Source organism: Aythya marila (assembly GCF_965140915.1).
Source record: "Aythya marila genome assembly, chromosome: Z".
NCBI classification, from domain to species: Eukaryota; Metazoa; Chordata; class Aves; order Anseriformes; family Anatidae; genus Aythya; species Aythya marila.
The window spans coordinates 68,603,303-68,618,906 of record NC_139080.1 but is presented as its reverse complement, the minus strand read 5'-3'; the positions used below and the strand labels follow the sequence as shown (position 1 = coordinate 68,618,906).

At 39.4% G+C, this 15,604-nt stretch overlaps 2 protein-coding genes across 12 annotated transcripts in view; both read right to left on the bottom strand.

The window, feature by feature from the left end:
* Positions 1-1,759, bottom strand: part of MCCC2 (methylcrotonyl-CoA carboxylase subunit 2) — a 39,846-nt gene extending 38,087 nt beyond the window's left edge. The window contains exon 1 of one of the 2 annotated variants that reach the window (XM_082783731.1): positions 1,556-1,759. In XM_082783731.1, coding sequence (XP_082639857.1) covers positions 1,556-1,684 — 129 coding nt within the window. In that variant the 5' untranslated portion in view covers positions 1,685-1,759. Of the gene's footprint in view, positions 1-324; positions 408-1,555 lie in introns of those variants that run through there. The other variant, XM_082783732.1, reaches the window with a different exon arrangement.
* A 468-nt stretch (positions 1,760-2,227) lies between these two features.
* BDP1 (BDP1 general transcription factor IIIB subunit) overlaps positions 2,228-15,604 on the bottom strand; it is a 57,890-nt gene continuing 44,513 nt past the window's right edge. For 8 of the 10 annotated variants that reach the window (XM_082783639.1, XM_082783644.1, XM_082783646.1 and 5 more), the window contains exons 35-42: positions 15,001-15,172; positions 13,723-13,783; positions 12,030-12,219; positions 10,406-10,622; positions 9,491-9,533; positions 7,834-8,134; positions 6,288-6,516; positions 2,228-4,574 (exon numbers count right to left, since the gene is read on the bottom strand). In XM_082783639.1, the coding sequence (XP_082639765.1) occupies positions 4,446-4,574; positions 6,288-6,516; positions 7,834-8,134; positions 9,491-9,533; positions 10,406-10,622; positions 12,030-12,219; positions 13,723-13,783; positions 15,001-15,172 (1,342 nt within the window). In that variant the 3' untranslated portion in view covers positions 2,228-4,445. Of the gene's footprint in view, positions 4,575-6,287; positions 6,517-7,833; positions 8,135-9,490; positions 9,534-10,405; positions 10,623-12,029; positions 12,220-13,722; positions 13,836-15,000; positions 15,173-15,604 lie in introns of those variants that run through there. The other 2 variants (XM_082783648.1, XM_082783647.1) reach the window with 2 other exon arrangements.

Genomic DNA, 15,604 nt, shown 5'->3' with positions numbered 1-15,604 from the left:
ACTAACTCATTTTTAAATTACATTTTTACCTGTCTGGTTTGACAGTTTACATTATGAAGGCCAGCCTGTCTAGCTGAATTCACAGCCAGAAAAGCAAACATTAGCTGCAGGAGGCAAGACCTTCATCACATATTGTTATGCCTTCTTGTGTTTGCACTGCTACTCCGTGTATTACATTTATTTCAGATGGTTAAGTACCTCACAGCATGGACCCCAGCTCTTTGTGTTTGTAAAGCACCACGTACATTTACACTAGTCTACAAATTGTAATTATTTCTACCAAATACTAACACTATTAGGAACCGTACTGCTTGAATGACGTACCAGATGTGTCCAAGTAAGTGGGCTTGTCTAGCATAGCCACGCAAACTTTTCCTGTCAAAATGTCCCATTGGAAACTGCTGCCAAAACTTGTGAACACTAATAAAAAAAAAAAAAAAAAAAAAAGTAAAAATGTATCCTAGAAAAAGTTACCTGGCCTTGCATTTTTTTGAGCTCTGGAGGTACACACGCAAATGAAAATCCATTAACAGCTTAGCTGAGTAAACACATTATTACTTTTTCTTTTTGTAGGTGTGAATATACACACACGTACACAAACATACTCGCACTCACTTCACATGTACAAGCTCTGTACATATACACACTAAAGCTTCACAGAAGTTTCTGTCACCTACTAAGTTCTGTCCCAAAACTTAGTTTCTGCAAAACCAAACACAGAACGAGAGGAAGTATTTCTGTGAGAGTACGTGCTGTTGCTTCACTTGCTGTTAGTTATTTTGCCTGGATCAAGTTTTAAGACAGCTGTGTGTCTTCCTATCAGTTTTGATCCACACCTAAAACTACACGATTTTCAACCTAACTGTAAACACAACTTTTATCCTCAATGTGAAGATGCCAATAACGCCCCACTAAAACAAAACAATTTACGCCAGACACAGGTGCTGTCATCTCCATAAAGGAGACTGTCATTCCACCTGTTTCTCCACCTCTGGGGATGGTTCTTTCCACTGGCATCCAGCTTTCTGGAGGCACACGCTTGACTCTGCAATATTCCCCCTGCCTCCAGCTCAGGAGCTAGTTGGCAAACAGAAGAAAGTTTCCAGCCCTGAAACCACCAGAGACCTCCTTCGGCTGCCTGCACGCTCCCCGTCCCCGCCTCACCAGCACGGTATCGATCAGCTCCTTCCTCACCGCTGCAATAACAGCAGGCAAACAGGCGCTCGGATTAAGGCGAAAAGTCGAGACCAAACCCACCGCGAGGCGGCAGACGGCACGGCCCCATGCCCTTTTTCATTTATTTATTTATTTAATTTTAAACTCAGCCTGAGCGAGATAAAACGGGATTTGGCACTTCCACCAAAAACAAACAAACAAACAAAAAAAAAAACAACCAAGCCCAAGGGGCGGCAGCAGCAGCAGCAGCTGCCTGCGAGCACCGAGCCCCCTGCCTGAGGGACCCTCGCTGCCCTCCTCCTCCTCCTCCTCCTCCTCCTCCTCCCGCCGGGCGCTCCCCCGGCCCCGGGGCCGCCGAGCGGTGCTGGGCCCGGCCTACCTGGTAGAGCGCGGAGCCCGCGTCGGGCCGCGAGCCCACGGCCGCCACCGCCTCGCCGCGGTAGGGGCGGGCGGGGGAGCGGCGCAGCAGCCGCCATGGGCGCAGCAGGCGCCGCGGGCCCAGCAGCATGGCGGCGGCGGAGCGGAGCGGAGCACAGCCCAGCCCCAGCCCCAGCCCCAGCCCCAGCCCCAGCCGTGCCGGGCCGTCCCGGGCCTGCCGCCGCCGCCACTCCCTCCGCCGCAGCCAATGCGCAGAGCGCGGCCCCACAGCCGCCCGCCCCGCTCGGCCGGGCCCCTCAGCGGGCAGGGCTGGGAGCTGAGGCTGGCTCCGTGCTTTGGTGTGCGGGAGAGAGAGGGGAAGGGAGGGCGAGGAGGGGCTGCTGCCGCCGGCTGGGCTGAGGGGGATGAGAGGAGAGAGTCCGGCGGAGGCCGAAGTCATTTTGTGTAAAGAAAAGTGAAATAAAGGTGCACCCCAGACAGAAAGCCAACGACAGCATAAGACGAAGTGTCTTCAATCTGCTTTCCCCATGCAAACGTGCCTCACAGTGCGAGGCAGAAGTTGAACCCACACCTCCAAACACATACAAGCCTTTAGAAATAGCAATAAATATTCCAACAGACACAGGTAATATAAAATAATTTATTCACATAATTTACATATACAATATGACAACTTTCTTTGAAACAGAAAGCTTATATGCAATAATACCTGTGTCGGACACATCTTCAAGCAAAGCCACATTTCTTGTGCCACATTTCTGTAAAAACGCTACAACTAATCGGCATCGAGATTTCACAATTCCTTTCTTACATCCCCCACCATTACAAAACTTGCATAAAACAGAACACAAAGTTGTCTCATCACAATTCATATTACACTTGTTCTTTAAAAAAAATCCTCTAACAAAGTGCATGTGGTTTACTGCAGGGAAAAAAAAATGTACCCCAATTAACAAGGTAGATAAGGCACCTTAAATATTGGTGATGAAATTATTATTTTTATCTTATAATGTGAATGCAAGCTAACACATATGCAACAAAATATAGAATGGATATCACCTTAGAAAGTAATTAGGGCAATTATTTCATAGCCAACTCTGCCCAAATCTGTGTTTAGGCTATGCCAGTGCAAGTGATTGAAACATGCCACATCTATTAGGAACTAAGAACTTGCTTTAATGAAATATCTACAAGATATACAATACTTTGAGCTTAATGTATACATTATCCTATTTCATAATATTTACAGTAAGACAATACTTAGATAAACTACTCAAGTTAAATGGATTAGGCAGAGCAGGATACTGTCTGAGGAGAAGCTCTGGTGGTGGTGGTAGATTTGTCTATTTGTTTTTTCTTTTTGACAGTATGCTTTCCAGTAAGTTACTTTCTACTGGGAACATCAGCCTCTTTACCGCGTCAACTAGATGTTGTTCCTAGTGCCATCTGGTTGACAGAAACCTCCTAGTATAGCAATTTGCAGTAGCAGTAATATTTTTTTGTGCATTGTCCCTTACTGACAAAGTTTTAAAGGCTCTTTCATAAGCCTTGCCAGTAATTTCTGAAAGGCAAACATTTTCAAACTTCAAGAAGTATTTCAAAATTAAGTAGATACTTACGTGAAAATACTTGCCAGCCTATGATTAAACCAGTCCAAAACTGAAAACAGGCTAATACAGTTTCAAATACAGTTTCTCTTTTATGATCATTTCTTTTGCAGAATTACTTGCTGTTATTAAGTATCAGGACAAAGCTAGACTACCTAGATCTACACACTCATTGTGTAATGAAGTTTGAGAATAAATATTTCACCTTTCATTGACCACCTGGCTTTATGAGACTCAATAGAACTTTCTTACTTCATCAAGACAATCTTCCTCCTAAGCAAGTAAACCATTACACTAAAATCTCAAGCTATGCCAGCGAGTACAAGTAATCCAGGAACACGGGGAAAGCCATTCAAATTCAACTGCTTCCAAGCAGCAAATCCTTAAAGCAACCTCACTGTACATGTACAGTCATGGTTTAAATTTAGTTCTGTTTGTGCTAATTTACACAGTTGAAACAAAGGACAGTGGTACAGATATATACACCTATATGTAAAAACAAGGAAAAGAAATGGTATCCAATCCCTTGTTTTCAAATTTGGAAGGAAATTAGTATGTATATTGGGAAACACTAACCTTTTCCTCACTCTAGTAGGACAGCTGCAAAAATTAACATTGTATAGCATCACTCGGTAAATGAAGCATGTCTTTCAGTGTTTTCCTATATAAATTTTAAAGGAGACAAAACCATTTGGCTTTTCAGGCTAAGGTCTTTTAATTTATGCAAGACTTCTTAAATATAAAAATACGTAGTTTGGAGATGCTAATAAAAATAGCTGCAGTGATGAGCATATCCATGTATTTCCTATGCTACTTTCAGTATTTGCATCCTGATCTACAGAGATTACGCTATATATAAAAGGTTCATTCCTCCTTCTAATATACTAATATAGCATACTTCACAAAAAGAAGTAAAGAACTTGTATAACCAGTACCACAAGCTTTAGCATTATAATCCAAAGGGATCCTTGTCACAAGAATAAGCATTTTTTGCATCACACTTTTCTGGAAGACAGCCATGCACCCATTTATCAACATCTAAACAAGGGAAAATTACGCCACTGGTACATCCAATGGCATCAATGTAGTGGTTTAGGTTGCATCAACATTTTAAAAGTATCCAGGTCACTTTGGAAGAAATTGATTCCATCTTTAGGGAAGTTTATTAACAATAGCTTGGCTGACGGTAAGATTGGCACAGCAAGCATTAGAACAAGCACAGACTTTTTAAAATAATTTCTTGCTATTGTACTTAGGTCCCACAATTTTTATAAAGCCAATTTGCTATTCTGAGTCATCTACTTCCATAAAGATGTCACTGAAAAAATACTCAGAGATTCTGGTGGGCTCTTCTTCCTTCTTTGGATCTTTAGCAGAAAGGGGGGGCTTCTGAGATGGCTCATTACTTGGAACCTAATAGAAAAAGAAAAGGGTACTGTTAACAGTCTTAATCTGTTTACATATTTATATATACACACAGATGTACACAAACACATATATACATATACACATATATATGCACATGTGTATAAGCATATGTAGATATATATGCTTGTGCTTCCTATTCAGACAGGAAGTTTCAATAAAAAAACAGGAATTACTGGAAAAAGGAAAACAAGTAGACTCTCTTCTCATCTTCTGCTAACTAACACCAGGAATATTTCTGCAGGAAAAGCTGATTAATATTTTGAGATAGACCACGTACTGGACAACAGTCCCTTTTGTTTGACTTCACATATTTGCTATGGGTTTCAGTTAAAACAGAGAAGTATTTCTGCAATTTGTTCCCCAGGGGCCAGTGTTGAGGCCTGTCCTCTTTAATATTTTCATTGATGATTTGGATGAGGGAATTGTTTGCAGACAACACCAACCTGGGGGGAAGTGTGGATCTGCCAGAGGGTAGGAAGGCCCTGCAGAGGGACCTGGACAGGATGGGTCGATGGGCAGAGGCCAGGGGGATGAGGTTCATCATGGCTAAGTGCCGGATCCTGCGCTTTAGCCACAATCCCGTGCTATGCTACAGCCTTGGATGGAGTAGATGGAAAGCTGTGCAGAGGAAAAGGATCTGGGGGTGCTGACTGATGCTCACCTGAGCATGAGCCAGCAGTGTGCCCAGGTGGCCTAAAAGGTCAACAGCATCCTGGCTTGTACAAGGGACAGTGTAGCCAGAAGCATCAGGGAGGTGATCGTCCTCCTGTACTCTGCTCTGGTGAGGCCACACCTTGAGTCCTATGTTCAGTTTTGGGCCTATCACTACAAGAAGAACATTGAGGGCCTGGGGTGTGTCCAGAGAAGGGCTACAAAGATGGTGAAGGACCTGGAAGACAAGTCCTGTGGGGAGCAGCTGAGGGAACTGGGGATGTTTAGTCTGGAGAAGAGGAGGCTCAGGGGAGACCTAATTGCTCTCTGCAACTACCTGAAAGGAAGATGTGGGGAGCTGGGGGTTGGCCTCTTCTCACAGGTAACTAGTGATAGGACTAGAGGGAATGGCCTCGAGTTGTGCCAGGGGAGGTTCAGGTTGGAAATGAGGAGACAGTTCTTCTCAGAAAGAGCCGTCAGGCATTGGAACGGGTTGCCCAGGACAGTGGCGGAGTCACCATCCCTAGGGGTGTTCAAGGAAAGGTTGGATGTGGTGCTTAGGGAAGTGGTTTACATTGGTAGCAGGATGATGGTTGGACCAGATGATCTTGGAGGTCTTTTCCAATCTTAATGATTCTATGAGTCCACAAGATAATTCAAAGTCAAAACTTCATCACATTAAAATATCATACATATGCACATAAACAGTTATCAGCAGAAGCCCTTACAGCTTCACCCAAATTTTGAAGAAATGTACAAACCTTCTGCAACTTCTGCAAATGTAACAGAATAGAATATTGGGCTACAACTGTCAGAGAAACCAAAACATTCATAGATGTATGTGCACAGAAAAAAAAAAAAAAAAAAAAAAAAAAACTTAGTTCCTTTTTAAGTTTCCTTGACATGCACAAGTTAGGATCTATTTATTCAGTGAGGCAGATGTCTCTCCAAACTTGAACTCTGTATGCCCACCTACTCACTTCTGAAACAACTAATTCATTGTTCTTCACTTCTCAAAAATGAAAGGACATTCAGAAGCAAACATACCGTAACTACAGCATCAGCAGTTATGCCATCATACTCCACAGATGATGTGCTTGTAGAGGGAAGGGAACAAGATTCCTTACTGGATGGAGAGTTTTTTTTCTGATTTCGCTTCAGGGTCGCAATCTTTGGTTTTTGGATCTTCCCTCTACTCCCCTTGGTATCTTCTGCAGAATCAGAACTACTTTTTTTACAAATTAAAGATAAAAATCCAAATGGTTTTCGTCCACCCCTATTCAAAACAAATACAGTCAGAATGTCATAGATTGCTCCATTAAAGCAATATATAAATAGCATAGCAGGGGTCCAACTCATTACAGAGCAAACAAACACCACAGATGCACATGAAAATTCTAAGAAACAAGAAGTTATTCCAAGACAGGCTGTTTTTATTATTGAGTAATTTCTCACATGAGGAGTTTTACAAAGCACTACAGAAACTAGGACCTCCAACCCTTAGAACAGGAACCTACGATTTGTCACTACGCTAAAGCCTGTAAAAAACTACTGAATCTTCAGAAAGAGGTACCAAGAGGAACAGAGACTTAGGCATGAAGAAAGAAAAAGAGCACCCTTTGTCTATTCACTGAAAAAAAAGAAACCTGATTCCCGACAATGGGGCTACAGCAGACTATTTTAGACCACAGAAAGAAGACTCCCTGCTGCTGGGTTTCAGACTCATCACACCTAATAATCAAACTTACGTAGAAAAACAGGGAAGAAATGACAGTGATGATGGAGGTACAGAGTATCAAAGTTACTTCTTATGTTACAAAGAGTTTACAGATTAGGGAGTAAACTCTAAGGCAAGGATTCTTAATTTTAATGCATCATTACCCAGCTGCTGTGGATATCCAAGGTACAAATAAACAATTTTGTTACGCACAAATGTAACAAAAGAATAAACAACAGGATCAGGACAGACCAGTGGAGCACCACAGCTGAGACCAATGAGCACAAGTGCAACAGACAGCAGGAATTCAAACACTTAAAACAGTGTGGAAGGGTATATTAAAAAAATAAACATAATCCACACACTGACAGACCGATGAGAACAATTTCTTCTGAGCTGTCAGGCTTGAAACTCCTTTGGGGAAATGGTGCATCTTAAGTTAGGCCTAGAAATCCAGTGTATGAGTACTATACCAATAATAAATTTTATTGGCAGAAGGACAAAAATCAAAACAAATGGATAGGTACATATATCTAAGCATAGACTGAGCTAAGGAAAACGACAATTATCCTAAATCAGTATCAGAGCCAACAGATGTCTCCCTCGCAAGAGGCATCTGTAAATGTCTACATAGATACAACATACATCAGTAGTGTCCCTTAGTGTATCTGCTCACTTAATGACTAAAATACATCAAATTTCAAAGGAGACAGTTTGATCCTATTTAATTTGCTGAAGAGGATAGATACTATAATTCTTACCCAGTATGGTCACAAACAAGTGTACTGCCCTTATTAAAAAGTATACCAGAAACTCAATATGGAAACAATGTCTTTTTAACAGAAAAGGCTGGTCAAAATATTATTCTATAAATACCTGAGTAATGGAGTTTTTGAAGATTCTTTTAGACTTCCAGAATTTTCCAACTGTGCAGGTTCATGCACATCTCCTAGTTTTCCTTGCTCGCTTGTTTCTGCTTTTCTGCTGCAGGTTAAGCTAGACATCACCTCTTTTTCCTGATCAGATTCTGAATTCTCAAACGATGCTTTACCTAAATTCTCCAAAGTTTCATGCTGACTTCTCTCACCTAGTGGTCCGAGTGACAAAGACTTGGGCACCAACACAGAAGTAAGTAACTTTTTCTTTGCTGAAGCTTCTGTTTTTTGAAAAGGATTACCTGTAAAAGAGTTGAGAGTTATTCAGTGTTATTCAAAACTTCATTTAGTTCCTTCGATGATAACCTGTTCGAGCGAGTACAGAAGAGAGCTACGAAAGATGATCAGAGAGCAGGTGGAGCACCTCTCCTATGAAGAAAGGCTGAGAGAGCTGGGGATGTTCAGTCTGGAGAAGTGAAGGCCATGGTGAGACCTCAATGTGGCCTTCCAGTACCTAAAGGGGGCTTATAAAAAGGATGGGGAAGGAATCTTTACTCAGGTAGATAATGACAGAACAAGAGGAAATGGTCTTGAACTAAAAGAGATTAGAGAGATTTAGACTAGAAATTCGGAGAAAACTCTTCACTCAGAGGGAGTGAGGCACTGGAAGAGGTTGCCCAGAGAAGCTGTGGATGCCCCATCCCTGGAGGTGTTCAAGACCAGGCTGAATGGGGCCTTGACCAACGTGATCTAGTGGTGGCATCCCTGCCTATGGCTGGGGGGTTGGAGTTAGGTATCTTTAAGGTCTCTTCCAACCTGAGCCATTCCATGATTCTATGATAATGCCACAGCCCAAAAGATGAGGATAATGTTACAATGGCTTGCATCACAAGAGAAGGGCTGAATTTTTGTTGTTGTTGTTACTGTTCTCTTTTTAAAAAACACCATTATGAATTAAGAGTTCACAGTCTACTTGTAAAGTATGTAAAATCTTACAGATGCCATATGGAAAAGCTGGGAAAAATTTGAGGAAGTGTAGTTTTACTGCCCACACCCTTTACAACAATAGAACTTAGTTTAGCAATCTAGCTGTTCAGATTTCCACAATTTCTCTTTCAAGTTTATTTCAGGACAAAGAAGTAGTTCTCCAAATCCTTCATGGGCTCAAAGACTATATCATCAGGAATTCTGCTTTCCTTCTGCTGTTGATTCTTCAGAGACAGATTAAACTGTGAATTTATTTTTTTTAAAGACTAACACAAAATAAAATCTTAAAAATTTATTTTGGCATAGCATGGTAAGACACCAGTTAATACCTTTAGTTATTAGCACTCTCCAATGAGTGGAAATATTTGCTAAGCAGAAGATAATAGGTGTGGTCCAAAAATCTCCTGTAATTCATGAATAGACGAACTACGGCAATGCTTTTAGAACCATTCCTAACCATTAATAACCACCTTTTATAATCCAACACAATTAGTTTATAGCAAAAACATGAAATTGTGGTATTAGGTTATTACAGTGAAAATTTCATTCAACTGTTATGTTAGACAGCTGATTACAGCACCATTTAGCACAACGACAGCAAGTATTAAATTGTAATGTATCGTGTATTTACATTCATTACACTTTGTTTTTACATGTTTAAATTTACCTACCAGAAGCTCTTTTTGGAGAATTTGTGGATTTAGTTGAATAACCCTGTTAAAAAAAAAAAAAAAACTTTCACCATTCAAGAGACAATGAAAGTTGACAAAGGCACATTGTGCGTGTACACTTCTAAGAACAGGAGTGATAGAGAATACATCTTCAGTAGAGCATCATTCACCATTTATCTCATTTCCTGAGCAGGCTTTTCAAGGTGTTCTCATGAAAAATGACTCAAGTCAAAAAGGCCAAGACAAGAGGTCAAAGAACAAGGTAAATTTTTACCAAGTCCTTCCTAGAAAAGCTCTCTGAGTCATATGGGAAATTATCACACATTCCCTCACAGGGACGCACTACCAAATCCTAGCCTCCTCACAGAAATTGATGGAAGTCACTCCCACAAGCTTGGTCGTATTCTAAAAGGAAAGGGGAAAGCTGAATACAGGCTGGCCTGTTTTAATTTGCAGGTTCTTTTAGACTAGTGCCCACTAAGTTAAAAAACATTAGGAATATATCTAATAAGTTATTTCTGTAATAGATACCACTAGGAATCGTAATGTCTGCCAGTCATCCAATACACATCCAAAGTTTACCCTCCTCCAATGTAATTGTCAGAAAGGCTGTGGTGAATGAACTGAACAATGAAACATATTACCACCCTACCTACCAGGAAGCTTAATAAAAATATTTGAGAGCCAACAGCTTCTTCAGAAAAATAATACTAGAATTAACAGTCTAAAAAGTGCTGTTGGGTTCAACATAAAAAGCAATTTATGGATACTGATTTTGCCTTGAAATTGGACAGGTAATAGCATCACTTGCTCAAAAGTGTACTGCTAAACATTAAACATAGCTACAAAGCTCCACAGTTGTGTTAAGCGTTTACACTATGCATTACAGACACACTAAACAAATCACCTTCTCACCTTACAAGGGCTTTCGAAGTTACTCTCCACTACAGTAGACAGAGTTTTCTTGGCAGGAGGAACGTCATTCTCTGCAAGCTCAGCCGCTGACCTTTTTTGAGCTGTCTGCACCAAATTTAGAACAGGCTCTGCTAATGCATTCCGTAGTTGTTTGGTTTCCATATTGCTGTTCAAAGATGCATCAAATTCATGAGCTGCAGTTCTCAAGGATCCAGTGCTGTTTAGATAAAAAATCATTATTGTGACTGTAAAAAAAAGCCAAAATTTACCTTGTATAATACTTCGGTATGGAAATTACCCATGGATCATTGCTGATATTCTTTGTTACTTAAAGCCAGTATTGGTTTCACATGTACTGTTTACCATCAAGAACTATTTTGCTGCACTACCTTAAGGCAAGTTAGAGAACTGAAATTTGCTAGTTACAGTCATATCTAATTACTTTAGAAGATGTTCTGTTTGAATTCAATTTGATACTTCCATAAAATGCAAAAATATGTCAATTGATTAACTGCCCTAAATAATTCCATAATGCAATATTATTTACACGTGCTGCTGAATCTAATTCCCACCCTCTCCCTGCTCCCCCTGGTACGATCTCAAAAGAGAGTGAGAAATCTCAGGAAGCAGCAGAGACTAGGAAATAAAGTAAAGCAGTAATAGAACAGTGAGACAGATGTACCCTAACTCTGCCTGTCAGTAGTTCTCTCTATCTTCAGTAGTTCCACACCAATTCACTCTTAGTTACTGAATGGATAGATCTTTAAAGAGAATAACATTTTCCTTAAAGTTCTCCACACTGGTGGAGAACTGCATCACACCTGTAGTTTTGACCTGGGAACTTACATTAATACAGTAGTACATTTTACAACATAACAACACTTCCTATTCTTCAAAATCTTTTTGCCTTTGACATTTTTCTTTCTTCCCAAGATGAACAGGAGATTTAATTCAGCCACAATGTTGAAAGAATTCAGTTATGTCACATTGAAGAACACTCCTGCTGTAAGATACACACAAACCCTTTGTCTCAAAATACTGCCAACTAGCTAATATTCTACTGAGTGAATTCATTTATCTGATTTTAGGTTCTTCTGCCTTTAAAATCATGGCACAAACTCAAGAGAACAGTATCAACTTGTCTGCCATTTATCATATTCTCCAAAGGGCCATTTAGACTAGAAATTTGGAAAAGCAATTGTTAAAAGAAGTTTAAAGTTTTTGTTTTGTTTTGTTTTAGAAAATTGTTAAAGTACTGTAAAAATGCAAACACGCTTAGATTTATCATTTTCAATTAATTTTCTTTCCAAGTATCCATGATAGAATAAATTTCAGCTGAATAAATGACTTTTATTTTTAAAAATCAACACTAAAGAATAAATTAGAATTAAAGTTAACATTGACACCAAAAACCCAACTAACTAAAACAGTAACTTTAAACCTCTGATGAGAGCTTTCTCCACGCTGATTTAAGTACTTTTAAGACTCTGCCCAGCCTACTAAAATGATTTCTTCTTGCATTTATTTCTTCTTTTGAGATGTTTCACTGTGTAATGCACATTCAAGGTATAATCAAGATTCACAAAAAGTGTTCCACTCAGATGCTCAAAAGTAAAGCGTTTACCTCTCCACTTCAGTCACACTTGTTTCACTTGCATTTTCTGAGCCAATAATTATTGGTGCTGGTAGTAATGGTTCAGAAGTTTGTTCCAGCAAAGCAGATGCATCAAATTCTTTTGAGTCAGCTGGGATTTCCACCAATGTTAAAATGAATGTCTGTTCTTCATCTGGACATTGACAATTGTCACTCACTACTATAATTTCCAGTGGAAAAAAAAATAAAGAAATCTATTATTCAAGTTTCAAACCGTATTCTTCTCTTCTTCATGCCCTCCCCTCCACCCCCCCTTGACTAATTAGCTGTTAGGTGCTTGTTTCTCCAGGGAAAAAGACAATGGGAATATCATTCAGACAATATGCTTGCCTTCTTCTGAAACAAAATACTCATCATCACTCCCTGGAGCTCATAAAACTATTCATACTGAAGAATATTAAGCATAGCTATTGGAGATGGAGCTTTTAAAATGAATGTTCTAGTATTAATGAACAACTTGCTGTTCATTTAAACTTGTGTAATGGACAAATGGCTCTCTGTCTCTAAATGCTACTGTCAGGTAAGAGTTATTTTTTGAAGTGGCAGGAGTAGGTTGGATTTTTTCAATAAACTCAAGATTTTTCCTTTCTCCACTGACTGAAGAGGGCCTGAGAATTATTGTCAGAAACTGAACAAATGACAAATATAAATAATTTAGCCAAAAAGTTGGAAGTAACAGACAACTGCCAACTGCCATTAGAATGAATTTAAGGAGATAACATTTTTAAAGGTTTTTCAAAAATGGAAATCAACAGTGCTACTCTGTTACTTAACACAACTCTCATTTTTGATTATTTAAAGCTGTTATTTTGATCTTAATTAACTTCGGTTCTTTTCCTAATTAAAGATGATTTACAAGGCTCTGTTCCAAGACCCTTATAAGCATAATGACAGACCCCTAAAAAGAAATATTAACCCTAGAGTTTTTGCACATGCTCAGGAGTTTGGCAGGAAGACTGCAATCTGCATATGAAGAAATTATTCTGGGTTTCTGACACTAATTTTCTCATACCTTAGCCATCTATTGGTTCCAAACCAGCTCCATTTCAATTTGTTTTAACAACATGCAACCATTACCTTGGTACCTTTCACCACTTTTAATCATTTAGCAGCTGATTGCCAGGTAAAGAGGGAATTCTGTTTTCTTCCATTTTCTTCCCCTCTCCTTTTTCACTTGCTTGGACTTGCACAGTCCAGTCCACCCACCCAACACAACTGTGACACTGGCATCCACTTGACAATTCCATGAGCTCACTACAGTTCACTAAACCGGTGGAAAACTACACAAGTTCTCTCCCTCCACCACCTTCACATTTGGCAAGTGAGTCAATCAGAGGCTCATAACATGCTTTAATAAGTGCTAAACCCAGCAGTGGTAAGCAGTAGGATCTCCTTGCAGGGAGGAAAGAGCAAGAAACTCCCCTTCCATTGTTATTTAAACTTAGGGTGCCATTCCAAAAGTTCCCAAGTCTAGTTTGTGTTAATGAAACATAATGATAGGGTGGGGAATGGCACTATGCTGTGCATTCTTATTTTTGCTTATGAAGTAGATTGTTTAACTATGTCAATAAAAAAACATTTTCATTTTGTTGATTCATCTTTGCATAACTGCAACATACACAAGTGTGGAGTTTTGCTGACTTAAAATATGAGCACATGCTACCTGAAGTCTCTTCTGTGCTGCTTACACATGGCTGTTGACAATCCTGAGCACACGTTTCATTCTAGAAATAAAATATTTGAAATAAAACAGGTTGGTAAGTCTGAGAAATAACTCTAGAAAAGAAGAAACAAACAAAACATGTCAAATGAAGAGCCAGAAAATCTAATGACATCATCATAATTACATTTTGTCAAGTTTTATTTCTAGCTAATCTAGGGTGAAGGATACTAGCCTGTCAAGGACAAGAAACACTTGGGCAATATATAATTCATATGCAGCTCACTGTATTGATAGTTTGTTGAAATAAATTTATACTTCCTACAGCACAACTGTCACTGATGACTCACACAACAAATTGCTCAGTGGCACTAAGAACATGAATTCCCCCAACCACTACAAAACCACTGTGTGCCAAAGACATTCACTAAGCTCTGCAACATACCTACACTTCGTCTTTTATAGCATGCACCTTTGCTAAGAACAGGAATACTCTACTACAAGCTGCCTCCTCTCACACTCTCTGCCAGTCCAATATAAGCTAAGTCTTTGTACCCTGTTCTAACCTTAGATGGGTCTTGATACATCTACAGATTGCACTGTGGAAACAAGCTACTACCCATCAGCTATTCCACTTTAAGTACATGAACACTGGTACCGAGCAACACTAGAAACCTTGAGTGAACTGACAATGAATCTCTCTCATGAAGAAATATGATATTTCTCTAGCACAAATATGCTAGAATTGGGATACACAAACCACTGCAAAGCAATGGATGTGGAATACATACATTACTGCGGTCAAATAGAAAATGTAAAAGTTATGTTTCGAAATAAATGGAAAAGAGTAGAACGAAGGATGGGGGTCAATTTACACAAAACTTGTTTTAAGCAAAGCAAATGAAGGGGACAATGAAAATGTAGTGAGTCCAGCAGAACATAGTTTTAATTAAAAAAAAAAAAAAAGTAACAGCAAGAGGCCAGAGTGAATGAATACAGGAGTCTTAGGTAACTTCTTCCATCAAAACTCTTTTTCAAAAATCCTCAAAATTTTTCTAAAATTTATCACTTATTGCTGAAACCCTAAAAACTGAGGCTTGCAAAGACGGGGTTTGCCTGAATGATTAACTTTGATTATCCCCATGAAAAAAAATAAAGAGGGGTTTCATTCACCAGCTGACCTACCAGGTCTGTAAAATGGGTGAAGACATTTGTACTGGAAACCTCTTCTTCTAGAGTTTGAGAAAAGGGGCACTTCCAGACTGTAATTAAATTATTTACCTGAGCAAAGTTGATTGTACAGACGCTGTGCTCAGCAGGACAAGGATTTTGCATGGTAAGTCCATCCACAGAACTTTGATTCAGATAATCCTCTAGTCCAAGGTGAGATTTCTTATATATTGGTGATAAATTCCCTGAAGTCCTACAATCATCTCTCATCTCCTTCTCTGTTCTGTAAGATACATACCTAGTTAGTTAGAAACCAAGGCTGAATTCTGCATAATTATGCATTTAATGTGAAGCTTACATACAGAGAAACAGAGCACCTGTTTGAAAATTACATACTTCTACTACAGAAAACGCATAATCTTTAAATAAGTCTACATAAAGTTCTTCAGCAAAAAGCCCAACACCACTAATTGAAACTTTACTACTAAAGGCATGACCAAGCATGTAGTCTTACAAGCTTATTAACATTTCCAAATTGATCAGCTGCTTAACATTTCCTTTCAGACACAGTTTTCTGGGAGACAATTAATTAGCAAAGTAATTACCAAATACTGAAACAGCGAACACAAATTAACGTTTTACCTCCAGAAGTTGCAAGACAATATAGAAAAGCCTTAGAAGTAAAATGACAAACTAAGCTTCTGTGCATTATCTG